This window comes from Microcaecilia unicolor, chromosome 11 (assembly GCF_901765095.1).
Source record: "Microcaecilia unicolor chromosome 11, aMicUni1.1, whole genome shotgun sequence".
Classification (NCBI taxonomy): Eukaryota; Metazoa; Chordata; class Amphibia; order Gymnophiona; family Siphonopidae; genus Microcaecilia; species Microcaecilia unicolor.
Window position 1 is genome coordinate 159,293,024 of NC_044041.1, and position 22,137 is coordinate 159,315,160.

A 22,137-nucleotide genomic window follows, 5' to 3' on the forward strand; every position below is an offset into this window, starting at 1 on the left:
GATGATCACCCTTGACTCCCCCAGTGGTCACTAACCCTCTCCCACCATAAAATAACAAACTGTTGTTAACTTTTTTTCCCAGCCTGTATGCCACCCTCAAATGCCATACCCAGCTCCATGACAGCAGTATGCAGGTCCCTGGAGCAGTTGTTAGTGGGTGCAGTGCACTTCAGGCAGGTGGACCCAGGCCCATCCCTCCCTAGCTCTTACACTTGTGCTGGTAAATGGGAGCCCTCCAAACCGCCCCCAAAACCCACTGTACCCACATGTAGGTGCCCCCCTTCAGCCATAAGGGTTATGGTAATGATGTAGAGTTGTGGGCAGTGGGTTTTGGGGGGGGGGGGTTTGGGGGCTCAGCACCCAAAGGAAGGGAGCTATGGACTTGGGAGGTATTTTTTTTTAGTTTTTACAAGTGCCCCCTAGGATGCCCGGTTGGTGTCCTGGCATGTGAGGGGGACCAGTGCACTACGAATCCTGGCCCCTCTCACGACCCAATGCCTTGGAATTGTTTGTTTTTGAGCTGGGCGCCTTCGGTTTCCATTATCGCTGGAAAATGAAACCGCCCAGCTCAAATCCGCACAAATCCGATGCATTTGCCCGGCACAAACCGTATTATAAAAAAAAAAAAGATGAACACCCATTTTTTCCGAAAATACGGTCTGTCCCGCCCCTTCACGTACCCGTTCTCGAACATAGACGCCTATGGAGATGGGCGTTCGTGTTCGATTTTGCCCCTCTATATCTCCACACGTTCAGGCTGGGCTGACTCTTCATGGCTGGGTCACTGTGCACAGTGTAAGAACCATGGCGGCTTCAATAGCCAATTTCCACTCTGCCTCCATTGAAGAAATTTGCAAGGTCTTCTGTCCACACCATCACTGCTGTCTGGAGCAGCATTCTAGGTGGTATAACCGGTTTGGACAAGCAGTCCTACAGAATATTTTACTATGTTTGTTTATTAATATTGAATATACTGCTTAACTGTGAAAGACCAAAGCTGTTTACAATGCAATAAAATATTCTTAACATAACAAAGAAATAAAAGTGTACCAAATTCTTGATAGGAAAGAACTATCTATACACACAAAGCACACACAATCAAAGCATTCAATTAAATTATCCTCAAAGACCCTAGTGTACCATACCCTCCCTACAAATATCTAAATTAAACACTTCTTTAAATAAAAAAAAAGTTTTCAATGCAACTTTAAATTTCATAAAAGTTTCTTACAAACATATATAATTTGGGAGCTGATTCCACAAGAACGTGGCCAAATATAAAAATGCCCCTGCTCTAGTGGAGCATAACCTGGTCCTATTAACAGATGGAACCACAAATCTCTGGTCCTGCATGGATCTTAAGAACCTAGCTGGTGTATAAGGAATAGTCAAAGCATGTAAATACCTCAGTTATAGAAATAATAAATTATGAATGAATGCTAAAATTTTAAACTGTACTCTAAAGGCCACTGGTAACCAGTGATATTTCAGAAATAAAGGTGTAATATGAACATATTTTCTAATATTCTCAAGTAGCCTAAAAGCAGTATTTTGCAGTGTTTGCAAGTGCTTAAAATTTGCCTTTGATATCTCTGCATAAATTACATTACAATAATCTAGTTCTGATACAAAACAACTTGAAAATTAACTATACCTGCCGGCACCAAGTATAAGTTTTTCAACCAGGCACACTGATTACTTACGGTAGTTGCCAAAAATTCATTTATAATCATGATCCTGGTAGCTGTTGAGTTTCACATGGGAGAATATTATGCTCGCTTGTCCTTTGAGAAAGCTCAATTACTTACCTGTAGCAGGTGTTCTCTGAGGACCTCCTTGGAGTTGTCATCTTGGCTTTAGTACTGTACTGTTGGTCCCGTGCTCGAGTGTCTGTCGGGCAGGAAAGCACCCTTGTATGCATGGTGGGGGCACTGCCTCAAAGATTTAAAGTGGCAGTGTCCACACAGGGCTTCATGGATGGCATCACCTACATGTGAGAATATATGCCTGCTGTCCTAGGAGAACACCTGCTACGGATAAGTAACTTAACTTTCTTGCTGGAGGAGGTTAATAGCGAAAGGTTCCCTTTTACCAAGCTGTGTTAAGCAGCTAGCATGAGTTTTACTGCCCAGCTGTACTAACAGCTACCATGGGTTAAAACTAGCCAGCATGGTAAACAAAAATTTTTTAACCTGTTTTAGCTGCCTAATTTGAGTAGGGATGGGTCATGGGTGTGGTAGGGGCAGAGTGGCCAGCTATGACATTGCATGGGTCAGTGCAGTATGTTAGCTGACACAACTGCCACTATTGCGGGTGTGCTTAACACTATTTTAAGAGGTGGCATTATGTGCAACCCAGAAGCGGAGCCAGGATGTGGCAAGTTGACGGCGCGGGGGGAGCGAGAGCGGACTTACACCAGCGCACATTTTCACTGCAACAGGATGAATAAAATAGGCGCCGGCAGAACTCCGTTTGGGGGAGCAGCCGATCCCCTGGCGCCCCACCTAGCTATGCCACTGGTGCAACCACACTACTAGCAGTCCACTAGCATGGCCACTGCATAAATGAGACAGGCAGTGGTGGTGCGACCCCACTTTTCTGTTTCAACCTCCCCAACACATAGCTTTCACCTCTTGTCTGCCCTCTCCCCGACACACACAGTACCAAACACTGTCTCCAAGCATAAACCCTTCCCATAGCACAGCGTCTGACCCCCTGAATCATCCCCCCCCCCCCCCCAGTACTTACCTGAGGTTTACTTAATAATCTAGTGGCCTAGGGTGGGAATGGTCCCCCTCCACTTTTGCATCAGATTCAAAATGGTGTCGATGACCCCTAGTGGTAATCTCAAAGTAATACCCCTAAGGTTTATCCTTGCATGTAATGTGTCCATGCAGTAAGGTTCTACCTTGTGTAGTAAATGCAGGATAGGTGCTGGGCGTGTCCCCTACATTTTCTTCATGGGCTTTACACTCACCACACCATAACTTTTAGTTCAGCTGTGGTAAGTACAAAAACTTACTGCACTTCATTAAAAGGGCTCCTGAGTCTGCTATGCTACTACGAAAGGTTAGCAAAGTTGAACACTAGTGACTGCTGGTACTTTGCAAAAGGAAACAATGATAGCCATTTAGAGAGTGCAGTGTGGAAAACTGTAAGGACTGTCGGGAGTTGGAATTTAAATGACAAAACTGTTGCAATGTATGATTGCATTTATTTGTGGGAAGAACTTCTTTTGAGGCATGTAGAACAAAATATGGAGACTAACAAATCTTACTCCTGGAATGGATGCAGCCTAAGACGGGGTCTAGTATCCTGTAGGTTGGATTGGCCTCTTGGGCTTTCAGGTATGCCTCAGTGGGCCAAATGCTGCTGTACCAGGAAGCACCAATGGTATATGCATGAGAGCTGTGTTGCCACCAAAAAAGCAGAGAGGAAGAAAGGGGGTCCTTTCAGGGTGCCACTTTCTCCCCCCACCCTGACAGAGAGCAGGTCTTCCTGAGCCAGCTTGCCATATGCACACAGACACAAACCCTGGCCACAACCCCTTCACTCTCCCACCATCCAAAGGCCTTCCCTGGTTCTACCTTTAAATCCCCTGCTGATCTAGTGGCCTCTCCCAGGCAAGAATAATCCCCAGGTGCTCTTGCCCCAACTGGTTTCTGAGCCAAAATGGCTGCAGGGATTTCCGCAGCAGCCTTGTCAGACTGCCTCAGGAGGTCCTGGCGGCCAATTTGAGGTTGATCCTGCTTATGAGCCACCAGGATTCCTTTAGGTCACTGGTATAGGTGAGGGGAGGTGAGAGAAAAAAAATGGACTGATATGAAAATAAAGAGTCCCATGTGTCAGTATCAGGCTACAGTCCATCTCTGCTAATGAGCCTTTGAAACGGCCTTAGAGACAATGGACCTGACAATATTTTTGTTTCTATTTATAATTACTGTATTTGATTGTAAACTGTAATTTTAGCTTTTAGATGCTATGTAACTTGTCTGGAATGTCTAGTTATTAATCATGTAATGAATACAGATAAGTAAATCAGTGTAACAAAACTTCTACTTTTAATGTATTTTGAATTTTAATTTTTTAGACAGCAGAATTTTTAAAAATGTACAAAGATGTGAAGGCTTTTACAAGGTACTTTAGGCAAGCTAATTTACTGGTGGGTCCCCTGCTTCTTCTCCAGTCCTTGTGGTTAATGTTACATGACATGACCAGAAACCAGCTAAATGTAATTCATGGTCACCATTAGTAAATCAAATATTTCTTTTCACATTAGCCAATTTGCATAATAAAATCTGGAAAACTACTATTGCTTTCTACCTTATACATGATTACATTCCAAATTGAAGACAGTTTAAATTATATTACAATACAATTCCTAAATGCTTTGCTATTTCTGCATTATCCTGCAGAGCGGAAGGGAGCTCCCAAAAGGCTGCGTGGTTCCTTGCTCCTGGAGAAGGCTCCTCAGTGTAAAAAGCGAAGAGAAGAAGATTTACATGCAGGCGAAAGCAAAGAATGGAGAGGCTTGCATGTCAATCCTTCCTATAAAAATGAGCTTCTTTCAACTAGCACTGCAGACTCTGTGCTTGAAATGCAGAGACCCATGCAAGATTTCCACCAGTCTACGGGTATCACGCTTTTGGAGATGGTGGAGCCCTGTATTCTGTTCTGTCCAACAGGTTCAGGATTGTGTTTCTCTTTGGGGTTTTTTTTTTTTAATGTTTTCACCTTCTTTGCATTGCCTTTTCATCTTATTCATTGTCATCTAACTCACATCAAGAGAAATTCTGTGTAGTTTTTTTCTTTGCTCTTTTTGTCTTGCTCTCCTTAGGGCGTTGACATCGTCGTTTGTCTTATTACCCCTTCTATCCATTTTCTTGTTGGAAAACTATCTTGTGCAATGTGTTTCCTTCTGTCTCATTTAAAGGAGGGCACCAAAATCAGTTTTGTGGCCTGAACTATAAACCATATATAAGGAGGGCAATTTTAAGCAGGTGTGGGCATTTTACAGGCCCAAAAATATTTTGTACCCAAAGGTTTGCAAGCCAATTTTGAAAAAGAAGCTACTTATGGAATTTCCCTTTAAAACCCAAAGGTAGGCATGTGCCTTGGGGCTTGGGGAGTATTTAACCTAGAGGCTAACCAAAACCAAATCAGTAGCCAAAATTTTCAGCTTGGTTTCATTTGAAACTGAAAGCGATGCCTTCCCACCCCCTCCTTCACATCGGAGAGCAGGTCTTCCCAAGCCGCCACCCCTCAACCACAACCCCTTTGCCCTCCCCCCCCCCCCCCCAAAAAAAAAAAGACTCTCCAAGCCTACCTTTAAACACCGTTGTGGTCTAGTGGCCTCTTCTGAGCAGCAGTGATTCCCAGTCGCTCTTGTCCCCGCTGGCTATTCAGCTAAAATGGCTGCCAAGACTTCCTGTGGCAGCCTTACCAGACTGCGGGAGGTCCCAGCAGCCAATTCGAGATAGGAACCATTTTGAGATTGGAGATTGCACCATTTTGGTTCAAATTCTAAAATGGCTGCTGGGACCTCCCACAGCAGTCTCAGTAGCCATTTTGGCTGAGGAACCAGCAGGGGCAAGAGCATCCGAGTATCGCTGTTGCATGGAAGAGGCCACTAGACCACCAGGACATTTAAAAGGTAGGCCAGGGTGGCTCAAGGCAGGGGGCACCACTAGACCACCAGGGCATTTAACGGTAGGCCTAGGGAGGGCCTACAGGTAGTTGGGCAGCCCATTGGGGGGGGGGGGGGGGGGTTGGAAAGAGTTTCTGCACTGGCATTTTCAGCAAGAACCCGAGTTCAGATTTCGGGTCAGTTTTGGTGGCGAAACCATAATTCAGTCGGCCTCTACTGATTGTTATATTTCTAGAATGTTCTATATTTTAACCTGCATACTGTTCAGGTTAAAACATAGAACATAGTAATATAGTAAATGATGGTAGATGAAGAACAGTAAGTTCTATCCAGTCTGCCCAATAAGGCAGCAAGTGTTGCACCTGCTGCTCGACGTAGCTTACACCCCTCTATTACCTTAACTCATAGGAAATGTTGGGTTTTAGATTTATTTTTTTAGTGTTTATTTACTACATTTTTAAAGAAATTTTACCCAGGGTGGTGTTAGCAAGAAAACCTGGATATAGGCAAAGTAATAAAATATTCAAGCAGTACACACCCTAGAATAGTATGCTACTTACAATGTCAACACAGCATTCATCAAAATAGCTTAATAGCAGAGGTGGGACATATAGACAGATAAAACTAAGTAACAGGAGGGACTTGAGTGCCAGCCACTGCAAGTGTAGACGAGGCTTTTCTGCACATGCAGCTGCTGATCACTGTCTTGCATCAGTGGGCTGTTATGGTAGTGTGAATTTTCTTATGGTGAGTGGGAGAGATGGGATCTTTGCTGGGCTTACCTGACATTCTCAGGGACTATAGTAAATTGGTTTGTCAAGAGGTACAACACTGGGAAATGGGAAGGTTGGGGGGGGCCTTAAAGGAAGCACAGTATTGAAAAATGTTGTTATTCCAATGGTGCAAGTAAAAATAATTATCTCAATATATATATAGATAGATAATAGATATTTATTTATTTATGCATTCCTGTATCCCTCTATTTTCCAAAAACAAGTTTCTGTTCAAAGTGGCTTACAATTTGCAGTTATGTGAAGTTACAGTTGTGATTTTAGTTAGAAAGTAGTATAGAACATCTGTAGTTTGTTATAGATATATTAAGCAAGAATGGTAGAGCTCAGCAAAGGAATGGGTTATTTTGAGTTAGTCATCATCACTGCTGGACCAAACTTGCTTTCCTATTTTCTTGTACCATCACCAGTTAGATAGGCACTGTTTAGGCAGTGTCTTAAAAGGTGGAGGTAAAGGATTTTTTTTTCTTCATTTATTACATCCCACATTATCCCAAGCAAACTCAGGTGGTTCAGTGTGCCTTATATTTGAAAATACAGTGAGATAGAATAATATGATTCAATTATATCATGGGAGCAAGAAGATGGATATGTCTGAAACATGGTTAAATAAAGTTGAGATTAGCAGCAGTGGCATGCCCAACTGAACATTTAAATCAGTCTGTCTTTTAATGATGCTGCATCATATGTTCAGAGAAATCATAGCCATTATGTTTCATGCAGAGTGCACAACAGGCATCCATATTCCATATACAAACACTTCAACACTTAAGTAAACAAACCATAGACTTTGAGTACATCCAAAACTTAGTTTCACATTTCCATCTTCAAAAATTCTACACAGCAGATATACAGATTAGTAGGAGGGAGGGACCCAAAGAAGCAGTCCAAAACAAGTAAAGTCAGAAACAACTCAGTTTATACCTAACTATTTAACCACCCTTAAGATTTACCTTTGGGTTTAAAAATCAGAACCATGTGCATGTAAGGACTGAATAAATGAATTAAAACAAATGCCCTTAATATGTAATAATACTAGACTGGTAGCAAGCAAAAATGAAACAGTGATGGCGTATTCATTCACATAGCAAGCAATAATGAATACTGATTTTTCTAATCATTCATCTACAATTCCAAGCACATTTAATTCTTTTCTCCCATCCAGTCATTAGGATGGAGTTATGCATGCATTGCAACAATGCTGAACAGATAAAATTTTAGTTGGTATAAAATCTCATTGTAGGTAGGGTTCCTCTGAGTGGCATTCTGAAAATAAGAAATTCCTAAATCAGAAGTTTCCAAGACAGTAGCGTACACATACATGTTTCTGAGGCGTCAGGAGGACCCTAAAGTGGTCAAGGGTTGATGCCTGAGGTAGCATAAAAGGTGTGTTACATGACAACATTTTCACTAAAGAGAAATTAATATATTAGCCATCTGAAGCTGGATTGCCAAAGCACTGCAGTGGCATGCAGTAATAATCCAAGACATCATTTTATTTAGAATAGACCTCTGTTCTCAATTACGAGCCCCCGATTTTAAAAGAAAATATTTCCATTATGTGCCTTTCAGGAAGTCTACCACAGCACACATCACGGCGTTTACTACAGCACATATAATCAAAAGGACACACAAACTCTTGTCTTTGATCCAGTTATCTGACCAGTCCAGCACAACCAAGAATCCCTTAAACATCTGTCGCTCTGCCCTGATATGTTTCATTTTGGTGCAGCTGCCATGTGGCTCACATTCCCAGTTATGAAAGAAAAAAAACTCTTGGACAAGTTTCATCAAACTATGCTCTTCATTTTCTAATCTTTCTTACACTTGAAGTTCTCGTGGATGCTGACATTTTGTAATAAGCACTAAGCAGCTTAGTGGCTTTCAGAAAGGGCCACCCTGTGTGAATAAAACTGTCCTCATGCTAGCTCTAGCACTTCCTCAATGAACTTGAAGATTCTTCCCTCACAGGCTTCAGTGAAGAGACTTGCTTGGTATGAGCCTGAGGATTAGGGAAGGAGGAGGAAGAAAAGAGGCAGGCTGGGTCTTTGAGGCAGGGAAACGAGGTCTCTCTCAGCTGTCTTGCCTCCCTGCATGCGCCGAGTGCTGCTGACAAAGGAGAGGCAACCCAGGGACTCAAGTCCTTCCTTTCAGTTGCTAAGCTGCCCTACTGTGTCTCCTACTCTTGCACCAGTGAGACAGAGGAAGACTCAAGAGAGGCCAATAAGGGGTCCTCTCTTAGTAGTGACATCATACTGTGGTGGGCGCGTGTCGTGTACGTGCCTGCGCACGCTAATAGTACTGCAACCTGGGAGGAAGTGGAACGAGCAGCCGACAACAACTTGAGCAGAACAGACGGTAAAAAGGTAGGCATCTGTTTTACCACAGGTGCAAGGGTTATTACCACTCTCACAAGGTGGGGAAATAACCTCTGTTTGCACCTGCGGTAAAACTTTGAAATTTTCTGCCATTCCCAAGGTTTTACCCACTCCTGTGCCATTCTCTAGCTTAAAAGAAGAGAAGCCTCTACAGCCTTGCTGTGTTTTCTGCACCACCAATGCCAAGCAAGACACACCGGCCCTAAAAATTGCAAATGTAAAGCACATCTGGTAACAGAGTTAGGTTTCATATATAACTAATGAAAACGATGTACTCCATTTTTCCATCCACCCCTTCCTGGGTGGGCTTGACCTGCCCCGTGACACCCTACAAAACCAGGCATATCAAAGCTGCAACATTATACAATTTAATATCCAAGAATCCAAGGCCTCCCTGAGACCAATTTTGAGAAGGCGATGGATGCACCCCTTTTACGCCAGATAAAGAACCTGATAGTGTTCTGAAAGATTCAGCTAGCTCGGGATAGTCTGTAAAGGATAGAGTAGTTTAGCCAACTGTGATGTTCTCCTCTCCTGAAGAAGGTGCACTCATGATGCTTCCTCCTTCTAGACAGGGGGTGCTGCAGATCAGGAGCTCCCCTCCTTTCCAACTAGTCAGCAGGAGAGTTCTTGAAGTAACTTCTGAGGAGGCCTCAGTCAGGACATTTACAGAAGCATCCTGAAAGCTTCACTTCTAAGAAAGGTCACAGCAACACCTTATGGCTGCTCATACCTTCAGGGATAAGGGCCCTCATTACACTCAGAGTGACTGCTCCTCAGTTATCAGCCATCCTGTTCCCAACCCCCTTTTGAGGTTTCTCTTAGTAAAAGGTTGGAGTTTCTGTACACTTGTGGAGCACCCTCCTGGCACCTTTTCTGGGGACCACAATACTGTACTAGCATGTTTCACCAAAATATTTGAATTTAGCCACCTGTTAAGCAAATTACTCATCCTTTGCATTCCTCAATCATGCAAACAGGGAATTCTTTTAGCAAACAGTTCATCAAAAGTCTCTTTTCTGAGCCCACTTTATAGGAGACTTCGGTCTCAGTTTAGAGCAGCCACCACCCCTTGGACAGAACTCTTCACTTTAAATTTACAGTCCTGTCCTCCACCCCCGGCTGTTAGTTCAAATATTACTGAGTTCAATCTGGCTCAATGTTCTCTTCACATTGGGGCCCACAGCAAAAAATTCCTCCTGTTGCATTTTCTGTCTTCTAATATTCAGGTAAATACCGTATCTGGTCTTTAGGAATTCTTTCCTTCGGTGACCGGGCCCTGGGGTTTCCAGCTTGACTTGATCCCCTCTCTCTCTCTCTGGCATCCTTCGTTCTCATTCTTTATGGACCTTCTTTTTGGGGTCTGATCCCGGGGGTTTTCAGCCTGCTTTGGTCCATCTCCTTGGAGACTGCTTACGAGCCTCAGCCTTCTTACTTCCTGGTGGCCCCCCTTCCCTTCTAACCTCCTGTACAAGTGCCTTTTTAAAGGATGGCCTATTACCAACCCCACCCTTCTTGGGGCTCCTCTTACGTGCAACTACATTGAGCTTCCCTGGGAAAACTCCCCCTGGTGGTCAGGTCATGTCATGGCAGGTACTTTAGCCATTCCTTTATAGCTATCACACAAGAAGACCGTCTTAACCAGCGTCACTCTACCCACCAGAGATAGGGGAAGATCTTTCCATGCGAGCCATAATTTCTAAATTTTCTCCAATAGGTCCAGTAAATTGCACTTGTACATGACCTGTGAATTGGTTTTGAGGAATATTGCTAAATAAAGGTTTTTTTTTTTAACCGAAGGAATAAGTAGAGCAGCCTGCTACGGTTCCACCCTGCTCCATGCCAGCGGTAAAAGCTCGGACATCACAGTTAACTTTAAGCCCCAAGATTTTCCCAAAGTCTTGAACCAGTTGAAAGCGAGCTCCAGATGTAGGGAAGCTTGGTCTAGATAAAGCAATATAGGCCACAGATCCAAGATGGCCGCTTGACGAGTTTGCTGCACCAGACGCGCTCGTTTGCTCGGAGGACAGCAGGATAGAAGGCACTGATTTCCCAAGTATGGGAAAACAGAAAGGGAAAACTCGGGTGAATCCCTCTACACCGAGTGGGACCCATCTTCTGAACCAGCCGACACTGGAGCAATTCGGAGTGCTGCTGGGACCAAATCGGGTCTCTTCCCCTGCTATCGAGGCTGGTGCTAGTGGGTTGGCCAGCAGTGATGACGGAGTTTCATTTAGCCCTGTCAAACGCACGGCGCCCCCGCAGCCAAGAGGATTGGAAGGTGAAGCGAGGTCTGCTTGGTTTCTCCGGAAAGAGAAGGGCAAATGCAGCGAGGGAACCTGTTTTCACCGTTGGAGGGCTCAGGAACAGCCACGGTGGAAGATGGTACCGTGAGTACGTTGAGTCAAATTGTTAACGCCCCCCCCTTTGGCTTTAGAAGCGGGTATATTACAAAAACCTCCCGTGGTGACATTAGAAGCACTCTGGGACCTAACTGCCGCTATACATTCCTCTTTACAACAACAAACTGTTAAAAATTCGTCAGATATAAAGCTATTGTCTAGCGTAGCTCTCCAGCAAGCTCAAACAATCACTAACAATGTTTCTAATTTGGAGAAAATCGGAGAAAAAATACAAACTTTGGAAGTCCTTAGTCAAGTTACAATTAAGGACAGGAGTTACATGATACATAGTAACATAGTAGATGACGGCAGAAAAAGACCTGCACGGTCCATCCAGTCTGCCCAACAAGATAACTCATATTTGCTGCTTTTTGTGTATACTCTACTTTGATTTGTACCTGTGCTCTTCAGGGCACAGACCGTATAAGTCTGCCCAGCACTATCCTCACCTCCCAACCACCAGCCCTGCCTCCCAACCACCGGCTCTGGACGTTTGGAATACTTAGAAAATAAATCTAGAAGATTAAATTTGAGGTGTACTAACTTTCCCAGATCTCCCTTAATCTCCTCTATCGATATGGTGAAAAGATATTTGACTGAGATATTGGGTATATCGAGTGAATCCTTACCCCCTATTGTGCGGGCACAGTATTTGCCAAATAAAAACAGTGTGGAGAGTTCTATTTCTCAGCCTAATAGAGGAGACGGCATGAACCTGACATTTCTAGAATCCTCTTTGGAGGTTGTAACTCAGAGGACAACTTTACTGGTTGTTTTTGCATTAGAAATGGACTGAGCCGCGGTTTTGAGACTTTCGTTCAGGCACTTACAAACAACTTTTTTTGGATCAAAAGTAAGAATATGTCCAGACTTGGCGAGAGAAACTCAAAAAAGGTGAAGTGCTTTTTTAGCACTACGCCAGAGAACTCTGGCCATAGGAGCCAATTACATTCTGAAATTTCCTTGTATATGTAGAATTGTGTATCAAACAAAAATGTTTCAGTTTTTTGATCCTAAACAGTTGATAGATGTTTTGGTTTCTAAAGAGGATGTTAATGTAACAATTGGATCATTAAACGACACTGCTAGATAGGCTAAGAGGCGAGACATTTTTTGGTAGCAGTAACTAGTGCATTTTATTTTACTTATTGTAAATTTTTTACTTTCCTTTTTCTTAAATCTTGGATCAAATTACTTTATTTTTGGTCGATAGAATGAGAAAAGAAATTATCTGTTTATATATGGATATTGGAGTGTTATTATGTCCTGTATTTCTGGTACTCTTATGAGTTGTATAATATTAAAATTAATAAATAAAAAGCAATATATCATCCGCAAACATACTAAGTTTGCATTCAAGACCACCAACCACTATAAGAATAGCCATACTGGGTCTCGCCAATGGTCCATGTAGCCCAGTGTCCTGCTTCGAATAGTGGCCAGTTCAGGTCACAAGTATCTCGCAGAAACCCTATTAGTAGCAACATTCCATGCTACCAATTACGGGGCAAGCAGTGGCATCCCCCATGTCCATCTCGATGACTATGGACTTTCCTCCAGGAACTTGTTCAGACCATTTTTAAACCCAGATACACTAATTGCTGTTACAACATTTTCCAGCAGCGAGGTCCAGAGCTTAACTATTCTTTGAGTGAAAAAGTATTTCCTCCTATTTGTTTTTAAAGTATTTCCATTTAATTTCATTGAGTGTCCCCTGGTATTTATACTTTTTGAAAGAGTGAAAAATCAATTATCTTCTACCAATTCTACATCACTCAGGATTTTATAGACCTCAATCATATCCCCTCTCAGCCATCTCCAAGCTGAAAAGGCTTAACCTCTTTAGCCTTTGCTCATATGGAAGGAGTTCCATCTCCTTTATCATTTTGGTCACTCTTTGAACTTTTTCTACTTCCGCTATATCTTTTTTGAGATACGACGACCAGAATTGAATGCAATAGTCAAGATGAGGTCACACCATGGAGCAATACTGAGACATTATAATATTCTTGGTCTTATTTACCATCCCTTTCGTAATAATTCCTAGCATTCTGTTTGCTTTTTTGGCCACCATGCCACACACTGGGCAGAAGATTTCAGCTTATTATCTACAATGACACCTAGATCATTTTCTTGAGTGCTGACTCCTAAGGTAGATAGTAACATCCTATAACTGTGATTTGGATTATTCTTCCCAATGTGCATCACTTGCACTTGTCCACATTAACTTTCATCTGCCATTTGGATGGGCAGTCTTCCAGTTTAATAAAATCTGCATGTGTTTTGACACTTTTGTGTCATCTGAAATTTAATCACCTCATTCATTCCATTTTCCAGTTTATTTATAAATATGTTAAATGGCACCAGTCCCAGTACAGACCCCTGCAGCACTCCATTATTCACCCTCCTATATTGATAAAAATGGCCCTACCCTCTGTTTTCTCCAATAACCAATTCATAATCCACAGAAGTACATTGCCTCCTATCCCATGACTATTTAGTTTTCTCAGGAGTCTCTCATAAAGAACTTTGTTAAAAGCTGTCTGAAAATCTAGATACAATACATAACCAACTCAACTTTACCCACATGTTTGTTTATGCCTTCAAAGAAATGAATCAAATTGGTGAGGCAAGATTTCTCTTGGTTGAACCCATGCTGACTGTGTCCCATTAAACCATGTTTGTCTATGTGTTCCGTAATTTTATTCTTTATAATAGTTTCCACTATTTTCCCTGGCACTGACATCAGGCTTACCGGTCTATAATTTCCTGGATCACCCTTGGAAGCCTTTTAAAAATTGGCTCTACATTGGCCACCCTTCAATCTTCAGCTACTACTGATGATTTTTTACGACAAGTTACAGATCACTAACAGCAGCAATTTCATGCTTGCATTCATTCAGTACCCTGGGGTGTATGCCATCCGGCTCAGGTGATTTATCACTCTTTAACTTGTCAATTTGGCTCATTATGTCTTCCATGTTCACCAAGATTTCTTTTCTCCACATTGTCATTCTTAAAAACCATTTTGGTACAGGTAGATAAGACCAAAGTAAAGAATTCATTCAATCTCTCCACTGTGGCTTTGTCCTCCCTGAGTGCCACTTTTGCTCCTTCATGATCTCATGGTCCCACTGATTCCCTCACAGGCTTTCTGCTTCTGATGTACCTGAAGTTTTTCTTCATATTCTGTTTTAGCCTTCTTTATCAATGCTTTGCATTTACCTTGTTGGTTCTTATTTTCTTCATTAGGATCCTTTTTCCATTATTTGATGGATGCTCTTATGGTTCTAATAGTCTTTCGCTTCACCTTTTAGCCATACTGGCTGTCATTTTCTCTTCTTTCCATCTTTGTTAATACTTGCAATTCATCTGTTCTGGGCTTCCATGATGGGTTAGTACTGGACCCTTTCAGCTTCTTTTTAACCATTTTCCTCATTTAGTCATAGTCACCTTTTTGAAAATTAAATGCTACTGTAGATTTTTTTAATGACTTTACTCCAGATATCAGCTCAAAATCAGATCCAGCACCATTACCTCTCATATTATGCCCTGCATTCCACTAAGGACTGTATTTAAAATAATACCCCCTCTTGTCTGTTTTTGGACCAGTTACTCCAAAAAGCAATCATTATACCTAAGAATTTTACCTCCCAGCACTCCCTGATGTAGCATTTATCCAGCCAATATTGGAGTACTTGAAACCACCCATTATTATAATGTTGCCCAATTTGCCAGCTTTCCTAATTTCTGAAAACATTTTTTCATCTCTCTGTTCTGTCCTAGCAGATGGTACATAAGTATTGCCATACTGGGAAAGACCAAAGGTCCATCAAGCCCAGCATTCTGTTTCCAACAGTGGCCAATCCAGATCACAAATACCTGGCAAGATCCCAAAAAGTACAAAACATTTTATACTGCTTATCCCAGAAATAGTGGATTTTCCCCAAGTCCATTTAATAACGGTTTATGGACTTTTCTTTTAGGAAGCCGTCCAAACCTTTTTTTAAACTCCGCTAAACTAAGCCCTACCAGTATACTCTTTCCTTTCACTCATGGAATTTATATACACTATGCCCTGCAGAGCTTCGCACTGCCAGATCTTAATTGCCAGAGGCAGAGGTTCAATAGCGAGTAAGAAAAGTAAGGGAGATCCCTGGTGGGTACCATGTTGTAGATCAAAGTCTTTTGTAAGTGCTCCATTAACCAACAGTCGGGCTTTTGGTTTCATATACAAAGTCCTCACCCAGGCGGAAAAACAGCCCTCAAATCTGTACCTGCTGAGTGCCCAAAACTGGTACTCCCAGGGGATAGCTTTTCCATGTCAAAGCCTACTATAGCAGAGGTACATCAAGACCCTTTACACTCATGGATGGCTACAAAGCCTTAGTTAAATTCATAGAGACGTAACATCCAGGATCAAATCCCATTTGGTTTGAGTGGATAAGAGTATGCAGATAACTATTCAGGCGCCGCACCGTAATGGCCACTAACAATTTGTCATCCGAGTTCAGAATAGATATCGGTCTATACATACCCACCTGTACAGGGTCCTTTCTCAGCTTAGGTAACAACACTACATAAGCCACATTTGACTAGCTCTCACTCTCCAGCTCCTCCAGGTCATTGTACAATTCACATAAGGGTTTAGCCACCAGATCCCCCCCATTAAGTTATAATATTCTGGGCTAAACCCATCAGGGCCTTAGCCAATTTAAAACATTTTATGCATATTCTAATTTCCTCCTCACTAAAGGTTTATTCAAAACCTGCAACTGATCCATAGAGAGCTGCGGCATCTTAAGCCCGTGAAAAAGACCATCTCAGATCTCCTCGTCTAGGAGTCTCATTCATACAGTGATCTATTCTACCCCCTGTTGCTTTGTACTTGGGCGCACCAGATTGGCGAGCAGTTTGCAAGCCCTCCCACCACACCAGTATAACAGTGGTACTAAATGTTGTTAGATGCCCTCTCATTTAATAAGACATCAGCTTGTTTCCTGTCTTCAGTGAGCTGTTGTTTGGTCATGTCGTCCAGGCGGGACAGATGGGAATGGCGCAAAGAACAAATCTCTCCAGAGAGATGAAGCATCTTGGCCTCCTAGGCCATTCAGATTCTCATTGTGTAATCAATAATATGCCCCCTCATCACCGTCTTGGACGCCTCCCAGGACATGGTAGATCTAATATCAGATGTTGCATTAGTTTGTTGTTAAATCGACCGATGCTGTCTCAGATAGACTTGAAATCTTAGGTTTTTGTATAGGCATATAGGAAATTTGCACACCCTGTCGTTGGAATCAGACACTATTGAGAAAAGTAACATTACTGAGAATGATCAGACAGCAGTAGAACCAAAATTTTTACACCAGCCACCCTGGAAAACAGTGATCTAGACACCAAAAAATAATCGAGTCTGGCGTATACCTTGTGAAGGTGACAGTAAAAGATATAATCTTTCTCCCGAGGGTGGAAACGCCAAACGTTCAAGACCCCCAATTGATGGGCAAGGAAATTGACCCCCTTATACTCATAATCATGCTGCCGTGATTTGGGAGGGTTGCAGTCCAATAAAGGGTCTGCCGTGGTACTAAAATCATAAGTACATAAGTATTGCCATACTGGGAAAGACCAAAGGTCCATCAAGCCCAGCATCCTGTTTCCAACAGTGGCCAATCCAGGTCACAAATACCTGGCAAGATTCCAAAAAAAGTACAAAACATTCTATACTGCTTATCTCAGAAATAGTGGATTTTCCCCAAGTCCATTTAATAGTGGTCTATGGACTTTTTCTTTAGGAAGCCATCCAAACCTTTTTAAAACTCCACTAAGCTAACCGCATTTACCACATTCTGTGGCAACAAATTCCAGAGTTTAATTACACGTTGAGTGAAGAAACATTTTCTCTGATTCCTTTTAAATTTACTACATTATAGCTTCATCACATGCCCCCTAGTCCTAATATTTTTGGAAAGCATAAACAGATGCTTCACATCTATCCGTTCCACTCCACTCATTATTTTATAGACCTCTATCATATCTCCCCTCAGCCGCCTTTTCTCCAAGCTGAAGAGCCCTAGCCGCATTAGCCTTTCCTCATAGGGAAGTCGTCCCTTCCCCTTTATCGTTTTCGTCAGCCTTCTCTGCACCTTTTCTAATTCCACTATATCTTTTTTGAGATACGGGGACCAGAATTGAACACACTATTTGAGGTGCGGTCACACCATGGTGCGATACAAAAGCATTATAACATCCTTGTTTTTGTTTTCCATTCCTTTCCTAATAATACCTAATATTCTATTTCCTTTCTTAGCCGCAGCAGCACACTGAGCAGAAGGTTTCAACGTATCATCAACGATGACCCGTAGATCCCTTTCTTGCTCCGTGACTCCTAATGTGGAACCTTGTATGACGTAGCTATAATTTGGGTTCCTCTTTCCCACATGCATCACTTTGCAGTTGCTCACATTAAACATCATCTGCCATTTAAACGCCCAGTCTCCTCTTGTAATTTTTCACAATCCTCCCGCGATTTAATGACTTTGAATAGCTTTGTGTTATCAGCAAATTTAATTACCTCACTAGTTTACTTCCATCTCTAGGTCATCTATAAATATGTTTTGAGAATACTGACCATTTAACCCTACTCTCTGTTTTCTGTCTTTTAGCAAGTTTTTAATCCACAATAGAACACTACTTCCTATCCCTTGACTCTCCAATTTCTTCTGGAGTCTTTCATGAGGTAGTTTGTCAAACGCCTTCTGAAAATCCAGATACACAATATCAACCGGCTCACCTTTATCCACATATTTGTTCACCCCTTCAAAGAAATGTAGTAGACTGGTGAGGCAAGATTTCCCATCACTAAATCCATATTGACTTTGTCTCATTAATTCATGCTTTTGAATATGCTCCGTAATTTTGTTCTTTATAATTGTCTCTACCATTTCCCCATCATCGACGTCAGACTCAGCGGTCTATAATTACCCGGATCTCATCTGGAACCTTTTTTAAAAAAATGCATTACATTGGCCACCCTCTAACGGGTACCACGCTTGATTTTAAGGATAAATTACATATTACTAACAATTTTTTTTTGTTACATTTGTACCCCGCGCTTTCCCACTCATGGCAGGCTCAATGCGGCTTACATGGGGCAATTGAGGGTTAAGTGACTTGCCCAGAGTCACAAGGAGCTGCCTGTGCCTGAAGTGGGAATCGAACTTAGTTCCTCAGTTCCCCAGGACCAAAGTCCACCACCCTAACCACTAGGCCACTCCTCCACACACAATAACTCCATAAGTTCATTTTTCAGTTCTATCAGTACTCTGGGATGAATACCATCCGGTCCAGGAGATTTGCTATTCTTCAGTTTGTAGAACTGCCCCATTACATCCTCCAGGTTTACAGAGAATTCATTAAGTTTCTCCGATTCGTCATTTTCGAATACCATTTCCGGCACCGGTATCCCACCCAAATCTTCCTCGGTGAAGACCAAAGCAAAGAATTCATTTAATCTCTCCATTACGGCTATGTCTTCCCTGATCGCCCCGCCTCATTCACTCGGTCATCTAGCGGTCCAACCGATTCTTTTGCCGGCTTCCTGCTTTTAATATACCTTAAAAATAAATTACTATGTGTTTTTGCCTCCAACGCAATCTTTTTTTCGAAGTCCCTCTTAGCCTTCCTTATCAGCGCTTTGCATTTGACTTGACATTCCTTATGCTGTTTCTTATTATTTTCAGTCGGTTCCTTCTTTCATTTTCTGAAGGATTTTCTTTTAGCTCTAATAGCTTCCTTCACCTCGCTTTTTAACAAAGCCGGCTGTCGTTTGGTCTTCCATCCTCCTTTTTTTAATATGTGGAATATATTTGGCCTGGGCTTCCAGGATGGTGTTTTTGAATAGCATCCACGCCTGATGTAAATTTTTGACCCTCGCAGCCACTCCTCTTAAGTTTTTTTTTCACCATTCTTTTCATTTTATCATAGTCTCCTTTTTTAGGGTTAAATGCTAATGTATTTGATTTCCTATGTATACTTACTTCAAAGTTAATATCAAAATCAGATCATATTATGATCACTGTTATCAAGCGGCCCCAGCACCATTACCTCCCACACCAGATCATGCACTCCATAAGGACTAGGTCTAGAATTTTTCCTTCTCTCGTCTGCTCCTGTGCCAGCTGCTCCATAAAGTAGTCCTTGATTTCATCAAAGAATTTTACCTCCCTAGCGTGCCCCGATGTTACATTTACCCAGTCAATATCAGACTAATTGAAATCACCCATTCTCCGAGGACAAGCAGGCTGCTTGTTCTCACAAGTGGGTGACGTCCACGGCAGCCCCTCCGATCGGAGATTTTCACAAGCAACAACGTTTGCTAGCCCTCGCGTGCGCATGCGCGACCGTCTTCCTGCCCGAACGCGAGCATGTTCGCCAGTCTTCTTTTTTCTGCGGCTCAGGACGGCTGTTTACGGACGTTCTGCGCCTCAAGGAGACCCCTCGCGCCTTGTTCACCACGTTCTTCTGTTCGGAAGTGTCCGGAAAGTCTTCCGTCGCGTTCTTCGTCTTTTAAAAAAGTGTGTATTTCCGCTATTTCCAGTGTTTTTTCCCGTAAGTTTCCTTTCATCATCGGAAGCAGCCTATTGTGGCCGCCCTTACGGGTTTTTCCCTTGTTTCCGTGCATGTCCTCAAAGCCTGCCAGCGGCTTCAAAAAGTGCACCCAGTGCAGCCGGATGATCTCGCTCACTGATAGGCACGTTTCATGCCTTCAGTGTCTGAGGGCCGGTCATCGTCCCCAGGCCTGTACCGTACCCTCTGTCTTTCACTAAAGAAGAGGACTCAGGCGGCGAGGTTTGCTCTGTGGAACCTCTTGTTCGGAGCTTTGTCCGGTACTTTGACGCCTGCGGTACTGAGGTCATCGGCGGTATCGATGTCGTTGGAGGGTGCATCGTCATCAGGAGCGCAGGTGAGGACTGTCCATTCCCCTGCTGGTAGCGGTGAGCCCTCGAGCAGGTCTCCGCTGTTCTCGAGGGCTCCTACGGTACAGGTCCCCCGGGATCGACCTGTTTCGGACCCGGCCCCGAGGAGGCGTTTGGATTCAACGTCTTCCTCTTCGGTACCGGGAGGTACCGGTGACCTGCTTCGTGCGAAGGCAAAGAAGCATCGGCACCGGTCACCTTCCCGTCGAGGTACCGAGAGCTCTGGGTCACCAAGGCATTTGGCACCAGCTAAGCATCGACGCTGGGAGGATTGCTCGCCCTCCATACAAGAGGTGTCGATGCACTCTACGATGGACAGTCCGGTACCGCCTCCGCGGCCCCAACAGATTCTGAGCTCGTCGCCGGTACCGGACCCCTTGCCTTCCTCGACAGCCGCTCTGAACAAGAGCCTCCGAGCCATCCTTCCAGGGATCCTGGAAGAGCTGTTGCGTCCTTCCGCTCCGGCACCGGGGGTGCTGCTGGGGACCTAGAGGACGTAGTCCTGCTGTCTACAAGTTTTCTCCAATCCCTGCATTGGAGGACAATTCGGTCCAATTTGACTCTGGGACGTCCTTTCCAAATTCCTCAGCCACGAAAGGTGCTGACGACGGATATGTCTCTCCTGGGGTGGGAAGCTCATGTCGATGGGCTTCACACCCAAGGGAGTTGGTCCCTTCAGGAAAAAGGTTTGCAGATCAACCTCCTGGAGTTGCGAGCGGTCTGGAACACTCTAAAGGCTGTCAGGGATCGGCTGTCCCAGCAAATTATCCAAATTCAGACAGACCATCAGGTTGCCATGTATTACATCAACATGCAGGGGGGCACCGGATCTCGCCCCCTGTGTCAGGAGGCCGTCAGAATGTGGCTTTGGGCTCGCCGGAATGGCATGTTTCTTCAAGCCACGTATCTGGCAGGCGTAAACAACAGTCTGGCCGACAGGTTGAGCAAGATAATGCAACCTCACGAGTGGTCTCTCAACTCAAGAGTAGTACGCAGGATCTTTCAAGCGTGGGGCACCCCCTTGGTGGATCTCTTTGCCACTCAAGTCAATCACAAGGTCCCTCAGTTCTGTTCCAGACTTCAGGCCCACGGCAGGCTAGCGTCGGATGCCTTTCTCCTGCATTGGGGGGAAGGCCTCCTTTATGCTTATCCTCCCATAACTTTGGTGGGGAAGACTTTGCTGAAACTGAAGCAAGATCGAGGCACCATGATCCTGATCGCTCCCTTTTGGCCGCGTCAGATATGGTTCCCTCTTCTTCTGGAATTATCCTCCAAAGAACTGTGGAGATTGGAGTGTTTTTTGACCCTCATTACTTCTGCATCCCAACCTCCAGTCCCTGGCTCTCACGGCTTGGATGTTGAGGGCGTAGGTTTTGCCTCTTTGGGTCTATCCGAGGGTGTCTCCCGTGTCTTGCTTCCAGGAAAGATTCTACTAAGAAGAGTTACTTTTTTCTCTGGCGGAGGTTTGCCGTCTGGTGTGACAGCAAGGCCCTGGATCCTCGCTCCTGTCCTACACAGACCCTGCTTGAATACGTTCTGCACATATCCGAGTCTGGTCTTAAAACCAACTCTGTAAGGATTCATCTTAGTGCGATTAGTGCATACCATTACCGTGTGGAAGGTAAGCCGATCTCGGGACAGCCTTTAGTTGTTCGCTTCATGAGAGGTTTGCTTTTGTCGAAGCCCCCCATCAAAACCTCCTACAGTGTCATGGGATCTCAATGTCGTTCTCACCCAGCTGATGAAACCTCCTTTTAAGCCACTGAATTCCTGCCATCTGAAGTACTTGACTTGGAAGATCATTTTCTTGGTGGCAGTCACTTCAGCTCGCAGAGTTAGTGAGCTTCAAGCCAGTGGCGTAGCCAGACTTGAGATTTTGGGTGGGCCCAGAGCTAATATGGGTGGGCACGAACTGTCTATATACGTTTGAGTAGTGTC

General features: G+C 43.7%; 1 protein-coding gene across 1 annotated transcript in view; it reads left to right on the forward strand.

The window, feature by feature from the left end:
• Positions 1 to 22,137, forward strand: part of BHMG1 (basic helix-loop-helix and HMG-box containing 1) — a 474,014-nt gene that overhangs the window by 198,026 nt on the left and 253,851 nt on the right. The window contains 1 exon segment of the mRNA XM_030219977.1: positions 4,416 to 4,676. Within this exon segment, the coding sequence (XP_030075837.1) occupies positions 4,416 to 4,676 (261 nt within the window).